This window comes from Cyprinodon tularosa, unplaced genomic scaffold (assembly GCF_016077235.1).
Source record: "Cyprinodon tularosa strain WSP-4 unplaced genomic scaffold, ASM1607723v1 ctg826, whole genome shotgun sequence".
In the NCBI taxonomy this organism is placed as follows: Eukaryota; Metazoa; Chordata; class Actinopteri; order Cyprinodontiformes; family Cyprinodontidae; genus Cyprinodon; species Cyprinodon tularosa.
The window spans coordinates 185,029-210,603 of NW_024039592.1; the positions used below are offsets into that span (position 1 = coordinate 185,029).

General features: G+C 37.9%; 1 protein-coding gene across 1 annotated transcript in view; it reads left to right on the forward strand.

Moving 5' to 3' along the window:
* The first annotated feature begins 3,134 nt into the window (after positions 1-3,134).
* Positions 3,135-25,575, forward strand: part of wars2 (tryptophanyl tRNA synthetase 2, mitochondrial) — a 42,339-nt gene continuing 19,898 nt past the window's right edge. Inside the window, exon 1 of the mRNA XM_038272372.1 lies at positions 3,135-3,258. Within this exon, the coding sequence (XP_038128300.1) occupies positions 3,154-3,258 (105 nt within the window). The 5' untranslated portion in view covers positions 3,135-3,153. The remainder of the gene's footprint in view (positions 3,259-25,575) is intronic.

Consider the following 25,575-nt stretch of genomic DNA (forward strand, 5'->3'; position numbering starts at 1 on the left):
CTCAAAGGAGCCCAAATTAAGACACATGCTCTAATTTAAAAAGCAGACTTTATTCCTCTTTAATAAACAAAGTGAAAAATGCTCTAAGCCAGAGAAAGCTGTCAATGTTGGACTAAAGCCAAACATTCATAAAATGATCATTTTAATTAATCATAAGGAAATATATAATATTTCTTCCTTGTACATTTAATTTAGCTTTTATTGTAAATTAAAATGCTTTAAGGTCCTGATAAATCCAAGCAGGGTGTGACACGTTTGGAATCTTTAAGGAACCCAGCAGGATCATAAATGACTTTGTATTCTGATTTATTATCCATATTTCTACCAACAGAAGTCTCTGCTTACCACTTCCATCTGGGTGTTGTTGGATCTGTTTTTTTATAACTAAACTCTACAGAAGTTTTAACCAGTGCAATACTCTGTGCCCCATATCACATTACCCAAATACTTGTTTAATAAGATTCAAATAGCAGAGCAATAGGCTAGTGAGAGAAGGGGAAAAAAAAGGAAATCAGAGATGAAGCACAGGAGGAACAACATCTACAGGGTGGCCAGGAAACAGGCGCTGCATGTCTCTACACACACACACACACACACACCCACATACACACCTACAAGCCTAACATCCAGCCCATCTCCCAATTCTTTCTTGGTTGGCCCAAAACAAGATCTCACATCAACCAGGTATACGAGAACAAACCAGCTTAGGTCTAAATCTGACTCACCAAAGGATCTGACACAGTGCCTGGGGAAATAATAATGAATATGGAAAGATAGTCCGTATTTTGTTCTGCGAATGCAACCAGATGCATATGGGGAAGGGACGGGGGAAAGGAAAATCAGGAGCAGATGTTCAAAAAACAAGAGATCTCAGGGACTAAGAGCAGCCGGTGTGCCCTGCAAACATGTTGTAACCTTATCCAGCACGGAGCATAATCACTTGTAGCATGTATATCGCCACTTTGTAATGAGGTAAGGTATAGAACAGAGGAGTTCTGCAGCTGCTGCCTGGGAAAGTTCGACCGTTGAGAAGGCAGCCAGACACAACACCGGTTAATTGAGATGAAGACGAGGAAACCACACATGTCTGACACATTTCCATAGCCTACTGTAAATGTTGTGGTGGGAGCGAGTAAAGTTGCACATCGCCCTCTTCTATAGGCTGCCCAGGGCTCAGACATGCTTACAGAACAAAGGAGAGAAATCTGGAGTTCAATTCAGCAAAGAGACCAGACCGTCCTGTGCTATTCCCACGATATGTAAATTGGGAATGTGTTATTTTCTTAAGAATCTATTTTAACATTATGTTGATTTGACAGCAGTTAGTTACGCAAAGCAGGTCTGATTTATAAAATGATGGCTGCACAAATTTGAAAACAATCTAAATTTGCGAATAAGGCACCCTAATTATAAGGTTCTACTTTATTCCAAAGTAAGTTAAAAAAACAATACACTGGACTTTGTTTCCAAGTTGAAAGACATTTCACTTCCAACCCAGGAAGCTTTTTCAGTTCCAAATGCGAGGAATAGTGTTGAGTTTGAGGTTTTATACGGTAGCCTTAAATTGAAGTGAAGATGGTTCCTATAATCTGCAAGTTTCCTAAACAATTTCTCATACGCATTATTCTGAGGGTGCCTTTCCCAAAATGAATTACAATATGCTGGTGAAGATTCTCAGTCATTCAGGTCATGATCATTCCAAAAAAAGTTAAAAAACAATCCCTTGGACTTTGGTTCAAGGTTCTACGTCCATCCATCGCTACTCTGACGGCGCTACTACTAATATTACAGATCATATTACTGATTCAATTAAATTTGATTTGATGTATGTTTATTATGCATCTACTACATGGATACATTTATTTAGAAAGGATGGAACAACAAAAATACCCAAGATTCATAGCTATAATAATAGTAAAATTAAAAAGGAAAAATCTGAACAATACACAGCAATGTTGTATCATTTTGTTGCTATGAAAATGATGTAAGGACTCCCGCATTCTCCCCCCAGTAGCTTTAAAGACTTTATAACCATCACTGCTCCCAACAAGCTCATTGTTTACATACATGCTGCTATTTGCTTAGTTTTTTCATTCATTTATGACAACATATCTGCTGTTGCCGCATTAATTGCCTCTTATTTTGAGGAATAGTCTTGATAAATTGACCACATAACCAGATATACCTCCAGTAAAGTTTGTAATAACTGTACAGTTTTACACCATTTATTTTCTTCCTGTTTTTTTATTTTATTTTTTATACACTTTTAAATTAAATTTTTTGTGCAAATCGCCTTACTAATACTAAATACTCGTCACTCTGCTGCTGTTGGGCCAAGATCTCCCTATTGTTGAACCATAACATATCTTTATTATTCTATTTTATTCTATTCTATTTTATTTTATAATAATTATGGTTATTATTACTGATGTTTTTGATTATGTTCTGATTACTCATAAAAATGACCAAAGAATGTGATTATCATTTGTCTTTTTTTGAAAAATATAAATGAAGAAACAAATCTTTTGAAGTAATTAACTGTTTAATACAGAGAGAAACCAGTGGTAAAAACTAAAATATTTCTCATTGAAAACATTTGAATTGATTTCTACAATGCTCTAGATTTTTGTTTTATCTCTTCCAAATCTGGCAGTGACTGTTAATATTTCAAAGAAGCCTATAAAACGATATTATTTATTCAACTTTATATTTTGTTTATTTCTATTTCTGTTTCTAATTCTGTTGTCATGATTTACTTTTCTCCCTGTTTATAGAAACCAAACAAAGTTCAGAGTTGTTGTTGTATATTTGTTGTTGTATAGTTGTTTTTATTTAGCGGATATTCGATCAGTTAATAAAATTAGTTTTGTTCCCTTCCACCTGCCTGCCTGCCTCTTTGTTTATGCATTTGGATTCTTCTCCAATTACAGTTTTACATATGCAATATATATAATATATACATATATAATACAATATTTACCTTTAATGTATTGAGAATATTCAATTTAATATGACAGTAAGAATAATTATGACTGTTTTGATATTATTTAATATTTTTGAAATATCTCTTCTTCGGCTTTTCCCATTTCTGCTGAAACGCGGTGGAGTCTAGTGTCCTTTAACAGCCACCGTAGTTACCTCCTCCAAATCAACATGGCGCTCCCCTTGCGGACCAATTTTAAACGTCTCTGCCGTATTATTCAGAGGTTTAAACCCCAGAATTTGTCCTTCTGTTCAGCAGCCTGCCCGGAAAACAAGGTACGTCTTTCAGTGAGAGCATAATGCTGTTTTCTGCTGTGAGAACAGAATTTCAGAGCGAGCTTATTTTAGTCAGGAGCTCATAGAAGCAGCAGGTCATCCTGTCTCATGTAAACCAATGAAGGAAGCACCAATCTGGGCTAAACATTGTGTCAGCGCTGTGCTACTCCTGCTGCAACAGTTTTAGAGACAGACAGGCTGATAAACTCATTCATAAATTACAGTATTTGTTGATAAAATATTGAAAATATCCCTTTACACAGGTTATTTTGTACCATGTGTTGCTAAAAACAGGTTGGTTATGTTTATGTTGGAGATTAACTTAAAGAAATATGTAACTATGTCATTATTAATCAACTGCTTTATTTGGAGACTGAAGCGGACACTACTCTGCATATTAGGACAGTTAATGACAATGATATTTATTTGAGAATATGTTCTGTAGGAATCTTTGCATGCCTCAGCAGCAGCAGAGGCATAGCCAGAAAATCTTAATAAGGGTGACCATGCAATAACCAATATACACTGAGGGGTGGCTGACAGTGGATAGACGCAAGAACCTCAGGGTTAAGCTACACTGTTACAACAGAAAAATGAAAAATCTAATGAATATTCTAAATAAAGAGAAACTATACTTTCCTCCAGGCTTTGTAACAAATAGAAGCATATATTTCAACATCCGTGCTGTCTAGATAAATTGCATAGTGGATGATTTTCTTTCAGGTTTGAGTTCTGGGGCAAACATCTTTTCCATTGTCATTACTTACCTACTTTTATCACTAATCATTCTGCATAAATTTGATGTTATAAGTGCTAATATCTACATAAATAGATTTTTAATAAGGTTTTATAAAAATAGTTATTTATCAATGATTTCACTGAAGACTCCCAGATGACTTACAGTGACGCATCATTTTCTCTTTACCCAATATAACCGTGTCTAGTTCTGAAAAGAGCATGAATTCTGTACTTATTAGGGCTTGGTAAAAAAATCGATTCCTTTACATTTTTGCAAAATGGATGTGAAGGGAATGAGATCGATCAGTTTTATAGTGACGTGCGTGACGTTCATATTCAAATGAGCAGGCGTGTGCAAATGGCCACCAAAGTAACACACCACTCAGAAAGCTGTCCCAGCTGAAGTCTGGAACCATTTTGGCTTTAAAACAGCTAAAGATAATGTGCTGGATATGTGACGTTAAGGTGACCTTTCACTACATTGGTAATAAATGGCGCCTTGCATCTTGTGCTGCAGACCACCAAGACTACTTCAAGCCAGAGAGCTGCAAATATAGCTAATAGGTTTATTGAAGACATTTACAAATGGGGGCTGACCAGCAAACACCCTGTAGTTGTTACAGACAACGCTGCACATATGGTTTGTGCATTAGAGATAATGCAGCTCATGCATGTCTGCTGTGTCACATCTGCTCGCTCACGTGAGGCTTCACTTTTTCACTTTTCACAAATAAGTTTGCGCTTTTGAGACAGTTTTGTTCACATCTCAAGTTTAAACTGTCTGATTTACAAGTTTGCACTTTATGTTTAATATGACAGGAAAAAATAAAATACATGAGTATTTTGAAACACAGTTGAACCACTTTCATTGTTGTAAAAGCAGATCGAATCGAAATTAATCGATTTAGAACTGCATGAATCAAAATCGAATTGATTCAGGACTTTGGCGAAAATACCCAGCCCTAGAACTTGTCATCTTTAATGTCAATATATAGGTATGAATAATCAACCAGTGTTTTGTTAATATATTTAAAAGTAAAATGTTTTTAGTATTCCACTTGAGAGTATTACTGCTGCCACCATCTGTATTAGAGGGAAAAATGGTAGGGGTGGCCAATGATTGACTAAGGGCCCCCCATCTAGCTCCGCCCCTGCTCAGCAGGTATGGTGGCTCTAAAAGAGCAGTTGAATGATCTGAATAAATGTTTAAACCCTGCATAGCGTGGCTGTTAAGGTTTCAGGTCTGATGACATCGCCCCCTTTCAGAGGAACAACAGGTCAGTTTTATCAGTTAGAGAAATATGTGGAGCAAAATAAGTACAGCTTAAAGTGACACGTCAATGCACATGTGAATAAATTAGAGAGAAGAAGGTTTTAAACCCTGGTGTTTGTATGGATGGGTTCCCTGACTTCCTCCCACTTTCCAGTATCCTGCCAGGTCTCATCCAAGGTTCCTTAGGTCTGCTTATGTCCTGTAATTAATTTGCAGGGCGTTCTCACCTGTTAGAAAATATTTAGTGATATTTCTTATTGATGTTCACACATGTTGTAAGGGCAGATTCTTATTGATCTTAACATTTTTCTTTTATGCTGTGCCTCAAGTTGCTTCATTTTAAGCCATCTAAACCTGTTACCATACATATCTATCCATTCACCATTACCAAGTACAACTCTTGGAGATAAACAGATGTGGCTGAACCACAAAACTATCAGAAAGCAAGATGGTGACTTTTATTTAGTATAGTGGTGGCCTAGTGGGTACTGCATTGCGCTTAGAACCCAGAGCTACTTAGTTCAAGCCCAACTCCCACGGACTGCTTCGCTGGCTCCCTGGGCAAGACCATTAACCCCACAATGCCCCCCGGGCGCCGCACAATGTCAGCCCACTGCTCCCCAAGGGAATGGGTCAAATGCAGAGAGTTCATTTCGTTGCTCTGCACTTGTGACAATTTAATGACAATAAACTGAGAAGCTGAAGCTTTTAAATAGAGCCAGATTGTCCAGCAATGCCTCCTGGTAAAGAGACAGCTCGGCATGGACCAACCATTCGTAATTTAATAAACTGATCAACCACAACCCAAAAAACAGAGACACAGCATCAAGGTAAGATCTGTTGCTCCTGTGTACAATGACAGAGAGCGGTTTTGCTATATTTGTTGTGATCAGTTGGTAAAAAGTAGTTTTAATATATTGCAATGAGAGAAACTCCACCTAAAACATCGTCTGTGCAGTGAGTTAATCCAGATTATGATCCTGCCTTCAAATATTGTTTCGCTGTCGTAGCCGCTCAGACCCCCACATACCGGTGGTGCACTGGGAACTGGGAACCCCCAACAGCAGCTACCTCAGGCCCAGTCGCCTCTTGGGAATTTTCCTTTACTGTTTGTGGCGGCTGGAAGTTGATATTTTTTTCTGGTTTGTCGTAAAAAATGCAAGCACCAGAATAAAAAAAGTAAACAATTTCAGTGTAGGGGTCATAGCGCTCTGCATCAGGAGCGCTGTGTCTCTTTCTCTGCCAGCTCCCAAATCAGCTTCTCTGATTGGTGTATTTAGCGCATCGAGCAACAAAAATAAAAATTTTTCCAAATCGAGCTTCTGCTGCCTGTGAACACTTGAGCAACGTTTCCAGGGGAAAAACAAGGTGTACAATTTGTTGTCTTTGTTGCAAACATTGCTAGCTAAAAGCCTGCTGTTAGCATTTTAAGTTCACCAAATTTTCAGAGACGGGACAACTGTGGGGAATAGCACCACCTCATCCAGAGGCTATGTTGGGATCACGGTTGCTTTCAGCAGTACTTCCACCTATACATGGGTCAGTATTGGGCCCTGCTGTCCAATACTGGGGGACGAATCATCTGGACAACAGAGGGTTAGGTGAAGTTGCATTTACAGCTCAGACAGAAGTAACAGGAAATCGGTGTTAGAAAACCGGCAGAGAAGAAAAACTGAACTGGGACAAGTGTGTTAATCGTGTCACCCTTTGGAACCAAGGAACCACAGTGGTAGATCGGAGGAGCCCCCCTGGGAAATAAGCACACTAGATTGGGGAGAGGGGGCAAAAAGAGTGGAGGTACCTGTTGAAAAGCTAGCTATAGAAAATAACTGCGGAGGAACCGAAGAGCACAGCGGCAGATCGGAAAAGTTTACTGGGAAGATAGAACACTGAAGGCAGGGTAAAGACTACAGCTGCCCGGGATTAGGACAGAGGAATATTGGAGAAGCCAGCCAGGGAGGCAGATCTAGAAGCGGCTATGACTGGGTGGAGTTAGCCTCTAGAGGTTAACTGCAAGAGATGAAATGACTATTACTGAAAATCAGCTAAACTAACCCAGGCAGACACCGGCTGAGCTGCAGAGAAAATGCATCGGCTGATCGTCTGTGCTGGAGGTAGGACACAGAAACTGTCCTTTTAGGGCTAAATTAAATTAAATTGATTGATTGACTTTATTAATCTCACAGTGGAGAAATGTACTCTTTACATCTGCTCAAATAGTCAAAAATAGAAGTTTAAGGTATACACAGTCTGTCCACATATGACAGCTGAAGTCTTTTTCTTTTTTATATATATAAAGATTATTAAACAAGGTTATTACACAGAGTATTGACATGGGTATTTCTATAGATGTACATTTATTTATTTATATACTGCCACTCTGGCTCTCTGAGCAAGACCCTTAACCCCACACTGCTCCCCAGGCTCCCCACGATGGCAGCCCACTGCTCCCCAAGGAGATGGGTTAAATGCAGTGGTAAATTTCTCCAATGTGAGATCAATGGAGTAAAAAAAAAAAAAAAAAAAATATACATATATATATATCCGACCAGCGCCATCTCTCGCCACTCAGTCCCACGTGGGGTTTTTGGATGTGCAGTGTGAGCAGGTAGATTGCATCAGAGCGTCGGATCCCACACTGTGAGAACATGCATTGTGAGTTGTGAACTTTCAAACCCTGCGGTTTCGTCGTACAGTTTGAGCTGTAGTTGTGTGCAACAATTGAAAATATCGCACAGTGTATGCCCGGCTTAAGAAGCACGTTTAAACAGCTAGTTCTTGTTGCTCTCAGAGGAATGTTAAAATGTGGCTCGTTGAAATGCATTAACATACAAAAGATTATTCGTCAGCCATGCTAATTTGATTCTGCTTTGATCCTGCTCTAACATGCAGCACAGCTAAATGGAAGCTATTTAGTTGATAAATTGAGAAGTTTATCTACTGATTATTTTTACAAAAAAATTTTTATAAATTTATTCTGCATCCTTGTTGCCAATAAATAGTGGGTGAAAAAAATAAATCCCAAACCGGACTCCATTCATGTTGCTGCTCTAGCGTGCCTCCACTCTGGCATTACTTCTCTTTCAAACACTAGTAAGGCTCTGATTAAGAATGAACCGTAGCACCCTCTAAGGGACGTCTGTATCACTGCAACAAGGACTGAAGATCCAATTAATTGGTTGAAACAAATTTTTATTTGATAAAAATTATTCTAGGACTACTTGTAAGTCGAATATTTGTCTAGATTCCTATTTCTGTGCAAAAACAAAGTATTTTACATGCACAGTCACTGCAGCATTCCTTGTAGGTAAAGAGAGCCTCACTTTAATCTACCTCTCCATCGTCTGTTTTTCTGATGTTTCATCGGCAAAGCCTTCCAGATGCTCTCTTTCTTTTTATTCTCTTTCTTTGCCGGACATCCCGATCATAACTTTATCAGTCCCAGAATTTCAAGATGTCTTTTGAAGGAGGACAGGTGGAAAATGGCAGGCGGTCTCGGTTGGCCCTTTTCAAAAGAATAAAACAATGATTTAGGGTCTCGGTAGCCTGGGTGCCATTCCGAACTTAGTCCCGCCCACAAAGTTTGAGGTCGGGGAAGTTCGGTCTGGCTCTGCTCCATAGTAGCGCGAGTATTATCGCCCACTGTCAGGCGATCCAATCAAATTGTCAGGGCGGGCTTTTTACGATGATGGACAGATGACCAACAGTCACGTAATCAACCACGTGACCAATGCGCGCTTGGGTGACAACAATAATGGCTGCCGCTGGAGAGTTTAGGTGTGTAGATTCTGCTATTAGTCTGTTCTAGAAGATATCGACAGCAAATTAATTTTAAAAGAGGAACAGAGAAACGCGATCAAGTCTCATCTTCTTATTATAGGCGTGCAATTGCACGCTTTGATTTTTGTGGACAACAACTATGCCTCGCTTAACATACGTCACGCACTCCGTTGCTCTTATTGGTTGTAGGTCTATCCAATTGAGTGCAGAGGCATTTTTTTTCCTGGTTCGTTCGAAACACGCCCCATAATCACAGCTCTATGGAGCAATATCAGACTCATATTCTGACTAGAATTGAGTCGGACTACATCAGGCTAGGGTCTCGGCACGCGGGTCGACACTTCCTGACACCTCAGCTTAGTGTTTATCTGCCTACTGTCTGCAGTAAGTTACAGGGAAGATTGAAACTAAAGCACAAGAAAAGATTAAACCCAAGAGGACAATAGTTTAACAAGGATTATCTATCAAGGTGAACGATGTAAGCGCTTGCTCTTTATAAAAACCAGATGTATGTAGCTCAGAAATTAATTCAGGATCAACTCAGCCGTCTCACATCAAACCTGGACACTTTTGCTTGTTTCTTTTCTGTCAATCTTTTGCCAAAGAATTTGGCACGTATTGAGCACATAAAGTATTATTTTTTTTTTTACAGTTTTAAAAAAACAGCACTCAGATGCTATTGTGAAAAAAAAGACAAAAAAAAAGACAACACAAATACTAAAAAAATTGTTGTCAATTTGATCTGATTTTTAACTTTTCGCCCATTTAACACATTTAGGACAATTGCCACAGGTTGTAGTACTTATGTCGCCTTTAAGTGGGTGAGGAAAAAGTATTTTCAGAGGTGATAAGGAAGGCACACATCAAAGCAAACATTTGAACCAACTTCTGTAAAAGAAAATGGTTTTCTTGGAAATATATGAAATTATCAAACAATTTTGAGGGGCATATCGAACTTTGGACACATTCTTTTCCCTTGAAGCCCTTTATTAAAAAGAATCTGCAACCATGTTCAACAAATTATTTAGCAGGAAAATAAGCTATTTAATATAAACTCCCAATAAAAATGGTTTACACATATGCTTCGCAAATTTTATCATAACTTTCCCTCAAAAATAATAAGGGTCCATAATCAAATACGTGCTCCTATTTGAAATTAAGATTAAAAAATGAAAGTTAGTCTTGGTTATATATGAAGTGGCAGCTGGTCCTATAAAGGAAACTGCATAGAAATGTGATGTATGAGCAGTAAAGTGAGAAGTAGATTTACCTCAGTAGAAAATGTACATTTCCTTTTAACAGCATTTATTGTTCCTCAGATTATATGTTGAACACCTTACACATGAAGTATAACCTACCTTTGTGGTTTAAAAGTAAAATAAAAATACAAGTGTGGTATTATTAGTGTCATATAGCTGTTTATGTAGCCATAAGCTGTGGTTAAAAACATGAACATGAGGTATGCTTGAAAATAAGAAACATCAAATCAGGTCCTGATCTAAAGAGATATTTAATAACGGAAAAAAATAAACTAAAAGTCACAGACAGCAATCTGGAAATGGTTACTGAGCCTGTTTTAATGCTGATGGGTCGCAGGGGATTAGAGCTATACGGATGGAAAACATGCTGGACAGTAGTAAACTTAGTAGTTGTATTATGAAAATTACTCCAGGGCTGCATCAATGATTCATCCAGGAGGTTAAAAAAAGATCCCACAACAATATTGAGAATCTCTGCAGGCCTCATTTTCATTGTGTAACACATCCCAAAATCAAACTTTTTCTTCTTCTTCAACCTCTATACTGAACCTATTGTGTTGCAATATTTGTCCACAGTTTAATGTGAGATTTCTTTTAGTTCTGCAGCATTTATCAGCACTGTCAAAGCGGTTGAACTGCAATTATCACAGTAGAGTTTTCCCATAGGTTCAAACTAGACTGTTTCCCTGGTGAAGGCAGATCGCTATGCCAGTTTTTAGCTTCACTGAGTCAGCATCCTGAAGTGAGTGGGTCTAACTCACTTAGCTCCATAAAGCCTCCCTCATTCTTCTTTGTTTTGGGGGTTAAGAATCCTCCACATTGTAGAAAGTGTCCATGGCACAATAAGCAGCTTAATGAGCTAAGCTGGAAGCCTGCTTTAGGGGGGCAGTAAAAAAAAAGGGGGAAGATTAGGATCTATGAAACACAATTAAATCATAAAATTCAATCCAAAAAACAGGCTTTTGAAAACATTAAATGTGTGTTTTTATATATATATATATATATATATATATATATATATATATATATATATATATATATATATATATATATATATATATATATATATATATATATATATATATATATATATATATATATATATATATATAATAATAATTTTATATATATATAATAATAATTTTATAATAATATATATAATAATAATTTTTATTAAATTTGGAAAAATAAATCCTATCTAAAGAACTAAAAGATGAAATATAAAAATGAGATTAAAAACATTTTTTTTATGACATTTGAGTTTTTCTCTGGATTGCATGTTTTGCAAATTTCCGTTTGCAAATGTTCTCTGATGGCACTAATAATGGATCAATATCCACTCTACAGATTTGCGACTTGTTGACAGGAAATAATAACTTTTATATCTGTGAAACAGTAGTAGCACAAATGATCTATTTTAACTGTCAAACCTACAGTATAAAAGTATTCAGTCTATTTGCCAAGTTTGAAAGTCATATAGAAGAAAGGGCTTTTTTAAGGATTACTTTAACAGATTATCTGACTTTTATTTATTTATTTATTTTTTACTGAGCTTCCTGTAAAAAGATGCAATTTAAAACCGTAGTGTTTCATTGAAGGTCAGACATGCATCAGCTATAAAGGTCTGTGCTGGGAAATCCCTCGCCTGTGGCCCAGTTATTGGCTGATATCAGTCATGTCAGCTGCAGGAAAGAGGAAGTGACTTCCAATTTGCCTCTTTTTTTCTTTCCCCCCACGTTAACCTCAATTTCAGTTAGTCGGGTGTCAGCTAAAACCATTAGAGCAGCTCCTGAGCCGCCTGGGAGAGGCCAGCAAGAGTGAGGAAACATGGCCTCTCCTTTGAGGATGTTCATTAACTGCCCTATTTATTTTCAACTGTCAGAAAAGCGGGCTAATTCACAGCAGTCCCTCCTGTGTAATTAACTCTGTCGTAATCATTCTCCAGCCAGAACCTTTTGCTCAGATATTCTGCATTTAGCTTTTTCTTAAAGCAGTCCCACATGCCTACTTATTCCCGTTGTTGAAAATTCATCTCTCTAAGTCGAATTACAGAACCTGTCCACAGAAAAGCAGCCACTGTGGTGCGTTGGGAGCTTTTCTAACGTTTTAGTTGTTTTCCTGAGCTTTTTTTTTGTTCCTGATCATCTGACATTTAATTAAAGCTAGCATGTGATACTGTGCCTTTGAGCTGCACTGGAGTCACCATTTTGCTGCCTTTGCAGGAAGGAATGACTAACCCAAACAAAGATGTTGGTGGTGGAGCTTTGCCTGAGTGTTACCATAATTACATACTGATAAATTTACGACGTGTGCGCACCGGGTGTTTTTCTCTTTTGCTGTGGTTGGACTTTTTTGTGTGTATTCAGGTATTAACTTTTCTGTCAGTCTTAGTTTCCTACAAGTCGAATAAAAAATGAAGCATGGCTGTTGCTAAAATAGAAAATGAAGGAATGAAAAACAGTTGATTTAAAGAAAAAAAATGTCTGAGGTAAGAAGCCACATAAAAACTAAGCTAATGCAAGCTTCCAAGATGGTGTGAGATCAAACTAAAGGGACTAAACTGGATACTTATTCAATTAAACCTATTCTAGATGGGCGCTTTTTTCAAAATTTATTATTTATATGTCACACATATTTATTTAAGCTGCTGATGATTTTTATTTGTTGGTTAACCTAAAAAACAAACAACCGCCAGAGACAAAATTAAACCTGTTTGTCGTAAAGAAACAGTGATCGCAGATTTCCAGCCGATTATGGATCTCCGGTTTCCTGATTTTGATCAATACTGTTTTTCTTTTCTTCTTTATTTTATAACCGACACTTTCAGTTGTTTTAGGTGTTTTAATTACAGAACATATTTAATATTTTAGTCTAATCTTATCGAAAAGGCACACTGAATAATACCAGTGAAGCAATAAAAACTTGCATAACTGCCTATGAGGTAAGATATCTGTCAATAAAAACATATACGTAGATATCTGAAATTGTAAATGAGAGTCAATTACGTTATAGAAAATTATGTTTATGCTCTTTTACTTGTTGTCAACCAATGTTGCCAACTTAGCGACTGTTCATAAAAAGCGACTAGTGACAAATGTGACTTTTGTTCTTGTGTTGTGCTGTCAAATTAAAGAACCAAAAACTCTGAGTTTTCTGTGTTCAGTGAGCGGTGAAAGAGCGACCCCCTCCTTTCTCCAAAGCAATAAAAAAGTTATGAATCACACATACAAATCAAGAATTTACAACAGCAAATCACAAATTTATGAATACAAATCATAACTTTACAGGTAATTAGACTAGATTAGATGAGCTTTATTGATCTCACAGCAGAGAAATTCACCGGTCACATATTGGCATAGTAATTAAAGAAGGTGCAAACAAGGAGGAAAAAGGTGCATTAAGAATAAACAATACAGTATATCAAGGTATATACAGTATATCAAGATAAATAAGGATTAAGGTGTAAGTATACATGTATCACACACAATGAAAAACAAAATAAGAAATAAGAAAAAAATTAAAAATATAAGGGAGTAGCACAGAGATTTGAGGTGTCATATGTCATAGATAATAATTCTACAAGTATAAATCAGGGATTTATGAGTATGAATCACAGCTTTACGAGGTTGTATCACAAATTTAAAAGTATGTATAATGAATTTAAAAGTACCATTTCCAAATTTATGGGTATGAATTTGTGATTTATTCTGGTAACTTTGTGATTTGTACTCATAGATTCAGGATTTTGTCATATTAGTATCATTACGGAATTATAACTTTATAACTTGTATTCTCATGAAGAGCTAATTTTGACAGTAATGAACAACAATAAATGATTATTAATCATGAACAAACTATCTTTCAATCATTAATAAATGATCTCTTTACCTTTTATAAATAATGGTTATGATGGTTATTGTAAAGTGTTACCGATCAGTTTCACATCTAAATATTAACCAATTACTGATCCTTAAAAATGAAGGAAATTAACGCAGATCGATCATCCAACGAATCAATAGGTGCACCTTTAGTTATAATATATTATTATAAGAAATGAAAGTGTTTTAGGTCTTTTAAAGAATTTTTTTTCCTTGTTTCAATTATCCACCTTTTTTATGTCTTATAGTTTTTATACACCAATATACAGTACAGCACTTTTAGTCATTTTTTTAGAATTATCCAACTCTGATACTTTAGGTACTTAGGTACTTTAGGTTTAATAAACAGTATTTTCTTTCTTATGTTCTAAATGTTCTTTTGTTGTCTTGTCTCTTGGTTCCTATTTCTTGAAATATTGATCCCAAAGTGAAATGAAATGTTCTGTTAAGATTTGGCCATTTTTTTCAGTGAGGTGTTCAAAAAGGAAGCAGTACTGACTCTTAGCCAAACTAAAATGAAAAGTTTAAAAGACAAAAAGAAAGGATCAGTTATCCTCTCAGACTTTAGCCCTACGTTAGAAATTAACTTGAATTAAAACCTCATTGTATAGATTAGTAAAACTAGACTGAATCTTTTTTTTACCTTTATTTTATTATTTATTTATTCTTTATTTTTTTAAGCCTCTAATTCTTTTTTTATAGTGTTAATGATGCATTATCTGTTCTCATGGGTGGAAACGACATCTCACCCATTAATTATGTTTTTTTAAGTCTTTCGATGTACGTGTCACTTGTCTAGTTTTGTGAGTCTGGGAAATGTGGACCACATTCTCTTTTTTTCTCTGCTTTTAAATAAATGTTTATCCATTATAAATATTTGTAGTGATCATGGTCCTATGAATACTTAATTTGTTGAATTGGCTTGCAGAAGGCGATACAAGATTTTGAATGTTCGTTTTTTAATGAGCCTGCTGACTTGGACCTGAACAGGATCAGCTTATCAGGCTCTACCGATGTGCGGTTCCTCCTGAAGCCTGTTAGGGCTGGAGGCCGGGGCTGCCAACCCTGCCAGGTTATTTTTGGAGGCCTGTCAGGCTCCGTCTGCGGGGAGGGCTGTTTTTGAAGGGCCTCCAGTCCCATTAATCAGCCGAGGGACCCCACGGCGTGAGCGGGGCCCTGAGTGGGCCCTGAGCCCTGTCCTGCTACACTGCAGTGTTCTGTTCCTGTACCTCCGCTCTCCGCACAGTGTGAAGCTCAGAGGAACCTCATCAATCTCACCTGTCCCACACGTCAACCGCAGATTTAATCAAACGCTCCTTCTGGGCCCCCCCCTCCTTTGCTGCCCCTCCAACATCCAGCTCCGATGGGAGGGTGGAAGGAAAATCCTTCTCTTAGATTTCCCGTACACAGTTATTTTTTTACAGCAGCTCTTCATCCCCATTTTTTACTCATTTTTCCATCTTTATCTTCTGCTTGTTCCATGTGTTTATGAACATTCATGTATGAATGTTTTCTTTGTGGTCAGATACACTGTGTTTCAAGCTGTGGCATGATCAAACAGTTAAATACACTCATACCTTCAGGGATAAGGAAAGGTAATACAGTAAGGCCCGTTTCCTGTTTGACGAACTGACTGAAGTGGCGCTCTGTTGGTCGCCGGCTTTAACAGGCCCCAGAGTGAGCAGGAAGTTGAGATGAATAGAGATACGCAGGAATGGGCTGAGGTGTTCCAGCACGGGGCCGGTGTTAATGGGGACGCCCCGATGTGTCCAGGAAAAGAGGAGGAACACTGAATCCTGTGTGCAAGACACTCAGCTAGAGAAGGGTAAATCTTCCATCTGTGGGCCTTATCTCTGTGCTCTGCGGATGCAGTCGGACATGGAGCTTGTCAACTGATGGTAACTCGCAGCTGAACGAACCGCGCTGCTCCCAGAGGTGTTTCTGCTACGTGTTGAAAATGGCGTGGTAAAATGTCGTGCCCTTTCCTCGGATCCTTGTTGAGAGAGATGTCAGTGGACCGCTGCAGGATACTGAGGCTCTGATATGATGGATGGGGCCTGGAAAGCCGTGCAGAGCAGGTTGGAGATGAGAAATGAACCGTTTTGGAAGCTCAAACATTGTGACGGATTTCACTGGGTGTAGTAAAGCTGGGTATCTATAAATATTACAGGCCACAGATTTCGTCAGTAAATAAAAATTATGAAAATCTCACAGCTGTTTTTTTTAAATCCATTTATTTGTTTCCTGTTGCTCTGTGAATCTGCCTATGTCCAGATATTATACTGAAAATACCAAACGCTATGTGATCAGAATATAATAAGCTTTTATACACCAAATGTTCATTTTGATAGTTTCTAAATATTCCTGTTTGCGTCTAAATAGAATTTCAGCACTGGACACAATGAGTTGACAAAAACAGACTTGGCGCCATGTGCTCGTAAAATTATTTTAGCTGCAGGAGGCTACTTCCTTGTTTACCGTCTGTGCGCATTTGCAGTATCGTACCTCCGTTGTTATTTTAAATACACACAAAGGGCTTTATATAATACAAAATTACCCAAAAAAAAGCGTAAAGCACAAAAACACAAAATAATACACTAGCAGGATACGGTAACCTTTCAGAACATTTATTGGGAGGAAGGTAGCTACATATTTATTTCAAAAATTTCATTATGACTATTTACCTTTAAATATACCATGAACTTGTGAAATCCAAACTTAAATGTCGTCTTACATAACGGAAAATACATTTTCTTTGACAAATTAATTGTTATTTAAATACACTTTTGAAATGACCACAATTACTGCATTTTATGTTTATAAATATATATAAAGTAATTGAGGTCTTACTGAAATGTTAGTGAGCTCCTGCTACAAGCAACCAGGTTAAAAAGTGCTTCAGTGTGAACCTTAGTGCTGCGTAAACTACATTCAGAGTAAGCCATTTTGATAATGAGTTGTTAAGTATTAAAGTCTAAGAAGTGCTCTTTAAGCCTACTGAGTTTGAGATTTTGACAGCATGTTGTAAGAATAAATAGCTGTTTAGCAACGATAGCGGTGTTGTTTGTTGTTATAAAATTCCTGCTATTTTCAAAGAGTAGTGGTCCTCTCACAGGAGCTTAGAATGCTGCAAAGTATACTCAGTCATTCCCAGGGGAATTTTTACATAAAAATTACTGATTGCTGATACATGTAGGATTAATACACAGACATCTAATGGAGTTATTACAATTACGATTTGGTCCCAAGGTACTGTAAGAGTAAATCTGTCAGAATAAGGCTTAAAAGCATTGCTAACACCAGTATTAGCAAGGACATATACATACTTGTCTATCAACTTCACAGCGACAACAGAATGTTTCCTGAGCTTTAGCTCCAGCTTAAGTGAACTCCTGCGGTAAGACTGGTTTCCCCATGCTACTCCAGTTTTAGCCCTTTGGTAATCAAACCTCTTTTATCTTGAACTTTTCATTTTTTTGGCAACTATACTGAGAGTTCCACACTCACACACTTTCATTGCTTTGGCTTGTTGACCAATTGCACGCATGCGCAGTGATGTAATCCCGGTCACATGGTATAGTTATTGTGAATATACACAGAAAACCTTATATTTAACTGCAGGTTGAGCAAAAACAAAGGTTCAAAGAAAAGACAAAGAATGTCACACCGACAGAATGCAGTAATTTGACATAAAATCTTTGCATGAAACCAGAGTGAGTTATTGGCACATAAATTTAAAATAATGTCAACGTGACTGTTCACTTTTCAAACAGTAAAACCTTGTTTTACATAGACCACTATCTCACACAGGCTCAGACCTCAAAACTGATGTTTAATAGCCTGGCCAGCCAGACTGATACGCAGTGTATACGTCATATATAGACCTTGAAAGATGTCAAGCCCTCAAAGAGACTCTACAGTGAATAATATCTGCCAGTTTTGACTAAAGAATCTGAGGATACAAGGTGTGCTCTGTAGGGGAGTGGCAGCCTAGTGATAAGGGCATAGAGCTTTGAATTCTTAGGTTCTTAGTTTGAGCCCCACTCCAACAGACTAGAGATGTCCCGATCCAGGTTTTTGCACTTCCGATCCGATACCGATATTGTTTTTGGACTTCCGATCTGATACCGATACTGGCCGATACCAGCCTATCCGAGCATGTATTTAAGTTTAAGTTTAAGTATTTAGCCTTAGTTGTAAGACTCATGTTGAAAAGGGTTTTAGTACTCTTGATAACATCTAGCCAGCTAAATTAGGTGAGATTGAATAAAACACAATGATTGGTGACAACAAACTTATCTGTTTATTAAGAGATAAACACAAACTGGACAAAATTATGAATAGCAATCTGAAATTGCACAGTGAACAGTAAAACCGTAAACAGTTAAAGGTGCAAGTATTACTGTAAGTTTTAATAAAAATGCAAAACAGGGGAACACTGGCGCAAAATAGTGGAATGGATCGTTTCAATCGGCGAAACTGGAAAATACGGACCGGATTTTTTTTTTAAAACTGGATCGGCAGTCTGGATCGGCATGCTTTACATGCTTTGCCGATACGCAGTTTTTTGCCAATATCGGCGTCCCGATCCGATACGTGGATCGGATCGGGACAAGCCTACAACAGACTGCCACTCTGGGTCCCTGAGCAAGACAGTTAAGCCCCAATTGCCCCCTGGGCGCCCCATGATGGCAACCCACTGCTCCTTAGCATCAATAGCAATCCCTTCGTTAAATGCAGAGGTAAATTTCTCCAATGTGAGTTCAATATAGTTCAATTATTGTTATTATTATTAAAACATTCTTAATTTTTCGTTGCAATGTTGGTCTGTGGCAGTCTGCGTCTTGTTGTTAAGCTAGCAGAAATGTGCTGCTGCATTATGGGTAGGGGTGTGGGAAATAATCGTTTTGGCGATATATCGTGATATTCGGCTGCCCAATATAATATCGATCTTTCACTTCTTAGTATCAATAAAAAAAAAAAATGGTTACATAAAACATTGATGGGAAAAGGGGCTACCTCTGCACCACCACTCTGGCAGAAAGCGCTGTGTAGCCCTTTAACTGTGCGTGCAGCACCAAATCTGTATTTGAGGCAGTCACAGTGGAAGAAAACCCCAAACAACATGGATAATAATACCTAATCAATATTTTCTGATGAAAATATACAGCACTTGCTGTTTTATCTCATCATTTGATTTTGATAGCTGGGGAAAATATGGCAATATATAGTGATACTGCAATATCGTGATAATATCGTATCGTGACCAAAGTATTGTGACATGTATCGAATCGCAACACTCATGCCAATACTCACCTCTAATTATGGGTCATTCTAGCGCTGAGAGTCACGAATCGCAAAATCTCAACTGTTGCGCTGTCATTGGTGGACTCTTCTATCGATGGTGGTTTACCAGATTTTATTACAATCTGTGTAATTCAGTCTGGCTGGTCAGGCTAGATGCTTACAGTAGAGCTAAACAGAAATCGGAGTTTCGCTAAAGATCAGAAATTGGCCACAAAAATTGCTTCACAACTGCCTCTTTTTAAGATTTCATTGTAGATTAAAATAAAAATATTTCTTTAGCAACAGGGGATTGTGATCTCTTTAAAATAGAAAAAAATAGGAAATTTTCTGACTCTATAGTTAGACTGGGCTGATAAGCCAGAACTAAGATACGTTTTTTTTTAAATATCACAGCTGATGTGAAGAATATGGTTGTGTTTCTCTTTTCAACTGGCTGTCATTTCTTTCCACTGCTGCCAGACCATAATATGAGCTGTCAAATTCTTATGAACAGACACCTTCACAACTCCCTTAATGTTGATGCAGGCTAAGACTACAACACGTGTGTGGACCAGCGTCTATGTTTGCACTCGACCTCCATCCCAGCGGATATTACCACACACACCGGCAAACAAACGTCCATTCCAGGAAAAGAACTGCAAGTGGGAAAACATGGCCTTTTAGTGTACATAACCTTCTAGCTGTCGGTGCTGATGTCACATGCACGTGGTGCCTAATGTCTCCAACATATGGCAGACATGGATGAAGAAGGCTTTCGTCACCTCTGCAGTGGTGCCGCGTCACGCTTGTCCAAAATCGGATCGTAAAACGGCATTTTTGTCTGTTATGTTTGACTAGAAGGTGTCCGTCTGAGAAGAAACTCCTGAAAGACAGTTTGTGCCGTTTCTGTGTTGGATTGGTCGCCTGCTTACATGTTGCCTTGTCAATACGCCATAGTCACTGCTCCTGACTAAAGCCTTTTCTTGCAGTATCACAAAGTCTGACTTTGGAGACTTTTCTGTGCCTGTCTCAGTTACCGTTTGATGGATTGCCATGAAACTTAGTACAGGCGTCCAGGTGCCCCTCAGAGTGAACTGCAATAACTTTAAAGACCTCTTCATCTAGAGCTTTCATCTCAGTTTTCTGTTCTTAACAGTTTTGTGAAAAAATATCTTCCCTTGCTGGATGCTCAATGTGAATGAAGTTCAGTAATCTTCAAGTTACACGTTGTTTTGAAATTTCTTTGAAAAGAAAAAGAGCAATCTAAAATCCTTATTGCTTACTAACAGCTGATTATATGAAAAAAGAGAAAAATCAAGAATGTTGCATTGATATGCATTCTGCTCATTGTTTCAAAATTAATCGTCCTTTCTGTCTATTTATTGGAAAAATACTTAAGCGCAATCCCTACCATCAGCTTATTTGCACGTGCAACCAGAAATTTTACCAGGTCTTAATAATGTAATTACAGTACTGAAAGTACTTATTTCTATCCTTAAATCATCAAATAATGCTAAACTACAACTTAGAAAAATATTTAACAACATATGTTACATTCAATCTGCTATATTGCTTTTCTGACGTCATGTTTGCAGATGCTCGGAGGGGTCTTTATCTGTATTTTAGTTGTGTGTCTGTCTTTAGATTATGCATTATTTACTGATAAAGTACAACAAAAGGAATAAAACAACCTAAGCTTACAAAACTTTTGTAAAATTTAAAAGCTGAAAACAATTAGTTGTCACAACTTGGGTGGGATCCCATTTCGTGGACAGATCGGGCGCAGACGAATGATAAAAAGAAGGATGCAAGCGCATTTATTCTCTCAGGAAATAAAATAATGCTTAACTTTCACACAATTTAATTTTAATTTAGTAAGCTCATTTTAATAAGGTTGAGAAAAACCAGGGTGACCCAGATGTACTGTATTTTTTGTTGCACATAAAGAAAGGAGTTTATGACAGCGGTATGAATCAGATTGTGGCAGATATTAGCAAATCACTTTTAATCTAATCACTGTTCCCAATAAGAGTTAAAAATTGGTTAATTAAAGTCATCCTTAAATAACTTTATTTGACACTGTCATTAATTCTGACAGCAGTATAAATATACTCTAAGATTAAGACTAATATAAAAAATGAAAAGTTGTATAACTAAGCTGATATTAGTGTCATTGTTTACATTGAGGAAAGTGAGGCTTGAACTCTTTTTTTTTTTATATAGTTGAACACAGACATTAATGTTTCTAATCAGTTTACAGCTATTTAAAAGTATTTTTCTCTCTATGTCAAATGATATTAGTTAGTGGCTTATCTGTAGCTTTAGTGGTTTATCTACAGCTGAAAGAAAGAGGCGCATCAGGAAGGCCAGCTCTGTGATTGAATACCCTCTGGACTCAATGCAGGAGGTGGGAACCGAAAGGATCCTAACTAAATTAACATCTCTGTTGGATAATGTTTCCCACTCCATGCATGAAGCAGTTCAGAACTGAAGAGCTCCTTCAGTGACGGACTGCTGCACCCTAAATGCACCAGGAAGCGTTATCACAGATCCTTCCTCCCAGCAGCTGGAAGACTCTATAACCACCATCTGATTTTGCAGTTTCTATCTTAGTGAGTTGAATAACATGCTGCTGTCATTTTGCACATCTCTGCTGTTTTAAAATATCCATTACTGTAAAAATGTCCACAGCCGCTTATTGGTTGTGTATTGTCCAGGTGCACAGTATTTATATTTTTTAAAACACTTTATAGTATAGTTTTTTATTTGTTTAACCCCTCACTATTGTGTTATTTTATACACTCTTTTAGGGTCCACATGGAGCATTTATTCTATAACCTTTTTGCTGCTGTTAACACCAGAATTTCCCCATTTTGAAACAATAAAGGGGTTTTTATACTTATTATACTTATTTGTGTAGCCAACCATAGTTTATTTAATCGACAGCTAAGATCAATAACATTGCATGTAAAACCTTTACTGTGCATTTTAATGGGTTTTCATGAAGGACACAAATATTTTGGAGAACTTTTGTTCAAAGGAATAGTACACCCAAAACATGATAAGCCTTCATTTTCTACTCACCCCCATGCTGAACAACACTCTGGAGTACTTTTTTGATATCTCAAATGCATCTGGAGATCTGGGAGGCTTCTTGCTGTCTGCTGACATTCAAATAATGGAGGTCTATGGCGCCCGAGGCAGAAAGGTCCATAAAAGTCCACAAAAAATGTGTCAATATTCCTCCATACTGCTCGTCCAATGTATTCCAAGTGTCCTGAGTTGGTAGCGTCCATAATTTACTCGAAACAAAGTCCTTTCTGCGCCTGCGAGTTCACGAGCCTACGGAAACTGAGGCAGACCAAGCCAGATGAAAGTGCGCATTCAGCGTCTGCTCTTGATAATGCAAGCGTAGAAGAAGAAATGTGCTGTTTACCTGTGCAAAGAAAGAAACAACGAAAGAAAAATGTCTGAGGACTTCAGTGTTGAGGAAGAGCATGAGTTCTTTGCCGAGCTGAATGCGCACTTTCATCTGGTTTGGTCTGCCGCGGTTTCCGTAGGCTCGTGAACTCGCAGGCGCGCGCTTTTAGGAAATCCTGTACACTACTGTTTATGCTCTAAAAACATTCTAAATGACTTTGTTTCGAGTAAATTCTGGATGCTACCCACTCAGGACACTTGGAATACATTGGACGAGCAGTATGGAGGAATATTGACACGTTTTTTGTGGACTTTTATGGACCTTTCTGTCTCGGTCACCATAGACCTCCATTATTTGAATGTCAGCAGACAGCAAGAAGCCTCCCAGATCTCCAGATGCATTTGAGATATCAAAAAAGTACTCCAGAGTGTTGTTCAGCATGGGGGTGAGTAGAAAATGAAGGCTAATCATGTTTTGGGTGTACTATTCCTTTAAGTAAAACCTCAACGTTGTTCAAATAAAGAGTGAACTGCTGCTGTGAAAGGGAAGGATAAATGTAGCCTTGAAAATGGACAAAGGATGTTCCATTCTGGGTGTGAATGTTTTCAGTGACCTTGATGAAAATGGATAACAAAAAATCATAGATTTGCACTGGACTTGGATTGTGTTTATTTTTTTGGGGGGGGGGGGGGTTGAAAAAAAAGGCAAACCAGAAAAATTAAAACATTTTTTCTGCTTAATGCATAGACATAAACATATATACAAGATGCCAGAAGAGCTACTAGTGCAATTCGATTAAATCATCTTTGTGTTTAATCACTATGTCTTGTTGGAAGATGAGTACATCTGAAAAAGTTCGAATATGTTGGTAAATCTGACCATTTATGTTCATAAAGTTTCTTTAAAAAAGTATTTTTATTTTATTTTATGATATAATTAATTTTAAGTCAAAGTTTGTTCCTTTCTTTGTCTGTTTGAACCCGTTTGTTGCATTAAAGACAAAAGTATTCATATTAAGTGTTTGTGATTTTTATTCTTTTTTTCCGCCCTGAAAGTATTTCAAAGGTAAAACAATTTCACGGGGGTAAATTAATCTAAAGTGTATTAGTTGCTGATGTTTTTCTTTACCTTTGCAGTATAGGATTCATTACAAATATAAATTGCTTTACAACATTCTCCATCTGGTCTGTCATCGTGCCGTAGCAGATTTATTTCTTTTTCCTCCAACAGCTATTGAAGCACATGTTCCTGTAGCTGTTGGACACCAGCGCTAACACTCAGGTGTCTGGTGAGGTAGTCTTTGTGTGTGATAGGTCCTGATTGCCCAGTGGCCAGTAAGTCATGCCGTTGACTCTTATTTGACACTCAATTGGTTCAAATGACACCATTACCATGTCTGGGTGGCTAATGGCCTCCCCGGGGCCACGAGGCGCAGGGGGAACATGGGTTACGTGTTTCAGTCTGAGGTGAGAACACACATGAGCCAGGCACAGGTCCCAGTCCACACCCAAATCAATCCCGACACCTCTTAAGAGGCTCTTAGCATCAATGGCACTCCAGTGCAATTACCCTTTCAGTAATGACATAAGCACCTAGTTCCTTCCTGCCTGCCTCTTACTGGCTGGGGAGAAATCCTCTCCCGCAGGCCAGTAGATGGGGGTGTTGTGGACCATGTTGGCCTCAAAGGTGTTGTTACCTGAGCCCTCTGTGCTCTGAGGTGTGGAGGCTTTTATCTGATCAGAGACGCTGTGCTGAGCCTGTCCGTCTTTTTAGCCTGATTGGAGGTGATGGAGCTCAGCAGGCTGTCAAGATAACCCGTTTCTCAGCAGTCGGCGAAGAGGATTTCCTTTGAAAGCTTTAGGTTTTAGTGGTTGGTGATGATAACCTTGGGAAGTGCAGCTGGGGAACATATGATCAACAGTCAGATTTAAGCCGATAACGTTGAGATCCCGCGGCTTTGGAAAGAGCAGTTATTAAATACATCTCTGCTGTGAAGGACAACTAAACAATGCAAATCCACAGCAGAATAAACTGTTCTTTAATTAGTGTTAAAAAAGTAGCTTTGCATCTGAGGGGAAATTGGTAATCTCTGAATGTTTGATATTTATAAATTGAAAAACCTGATGTGGATTCTGCTGAAAATTAAAATATATGAAACACCTTTTATTTTAACCTTTGGTGTGATTGATTTTTCAGATTAACTGCAGCTTTCATCGCGTTTCAATAAGCTCAGTCAGTTGGCAGTAGGAGAAAAGCTGAGGCCTCTGGGAACACGTCACACAACGCTGTGTAGCATGAACTGCTCAGTGTTAATTCTGTTAGGAAATGTAAAACCAAGTGAATGCTGCCGTCTAACACTGCAGCAATAAATCAGGGTTTTTATTGTTCCAAGAATTTAAAAACCATTAGATAAAATAGTTCCCAGAAAGAGTATCTACTACCAAAACCGGAAAGGGTTTCTTGCATACAAACAACTGTGTATGTGACGCCATGCACACGCCTCATCCTTCACAACTTCCCAGCAACTGCAAAATTAAACACTTTCTAATGACTCAGTCAACTTTAAAGACTGTAGAAAACAGATGAGGTGACATAAAGTTAAGATAAACAGAAAAAAGAGGCGACCACTGGTGGGGACAGAATGAGTTAAAGTCCATTTAAATATCTCCTCCTTTGACTAAA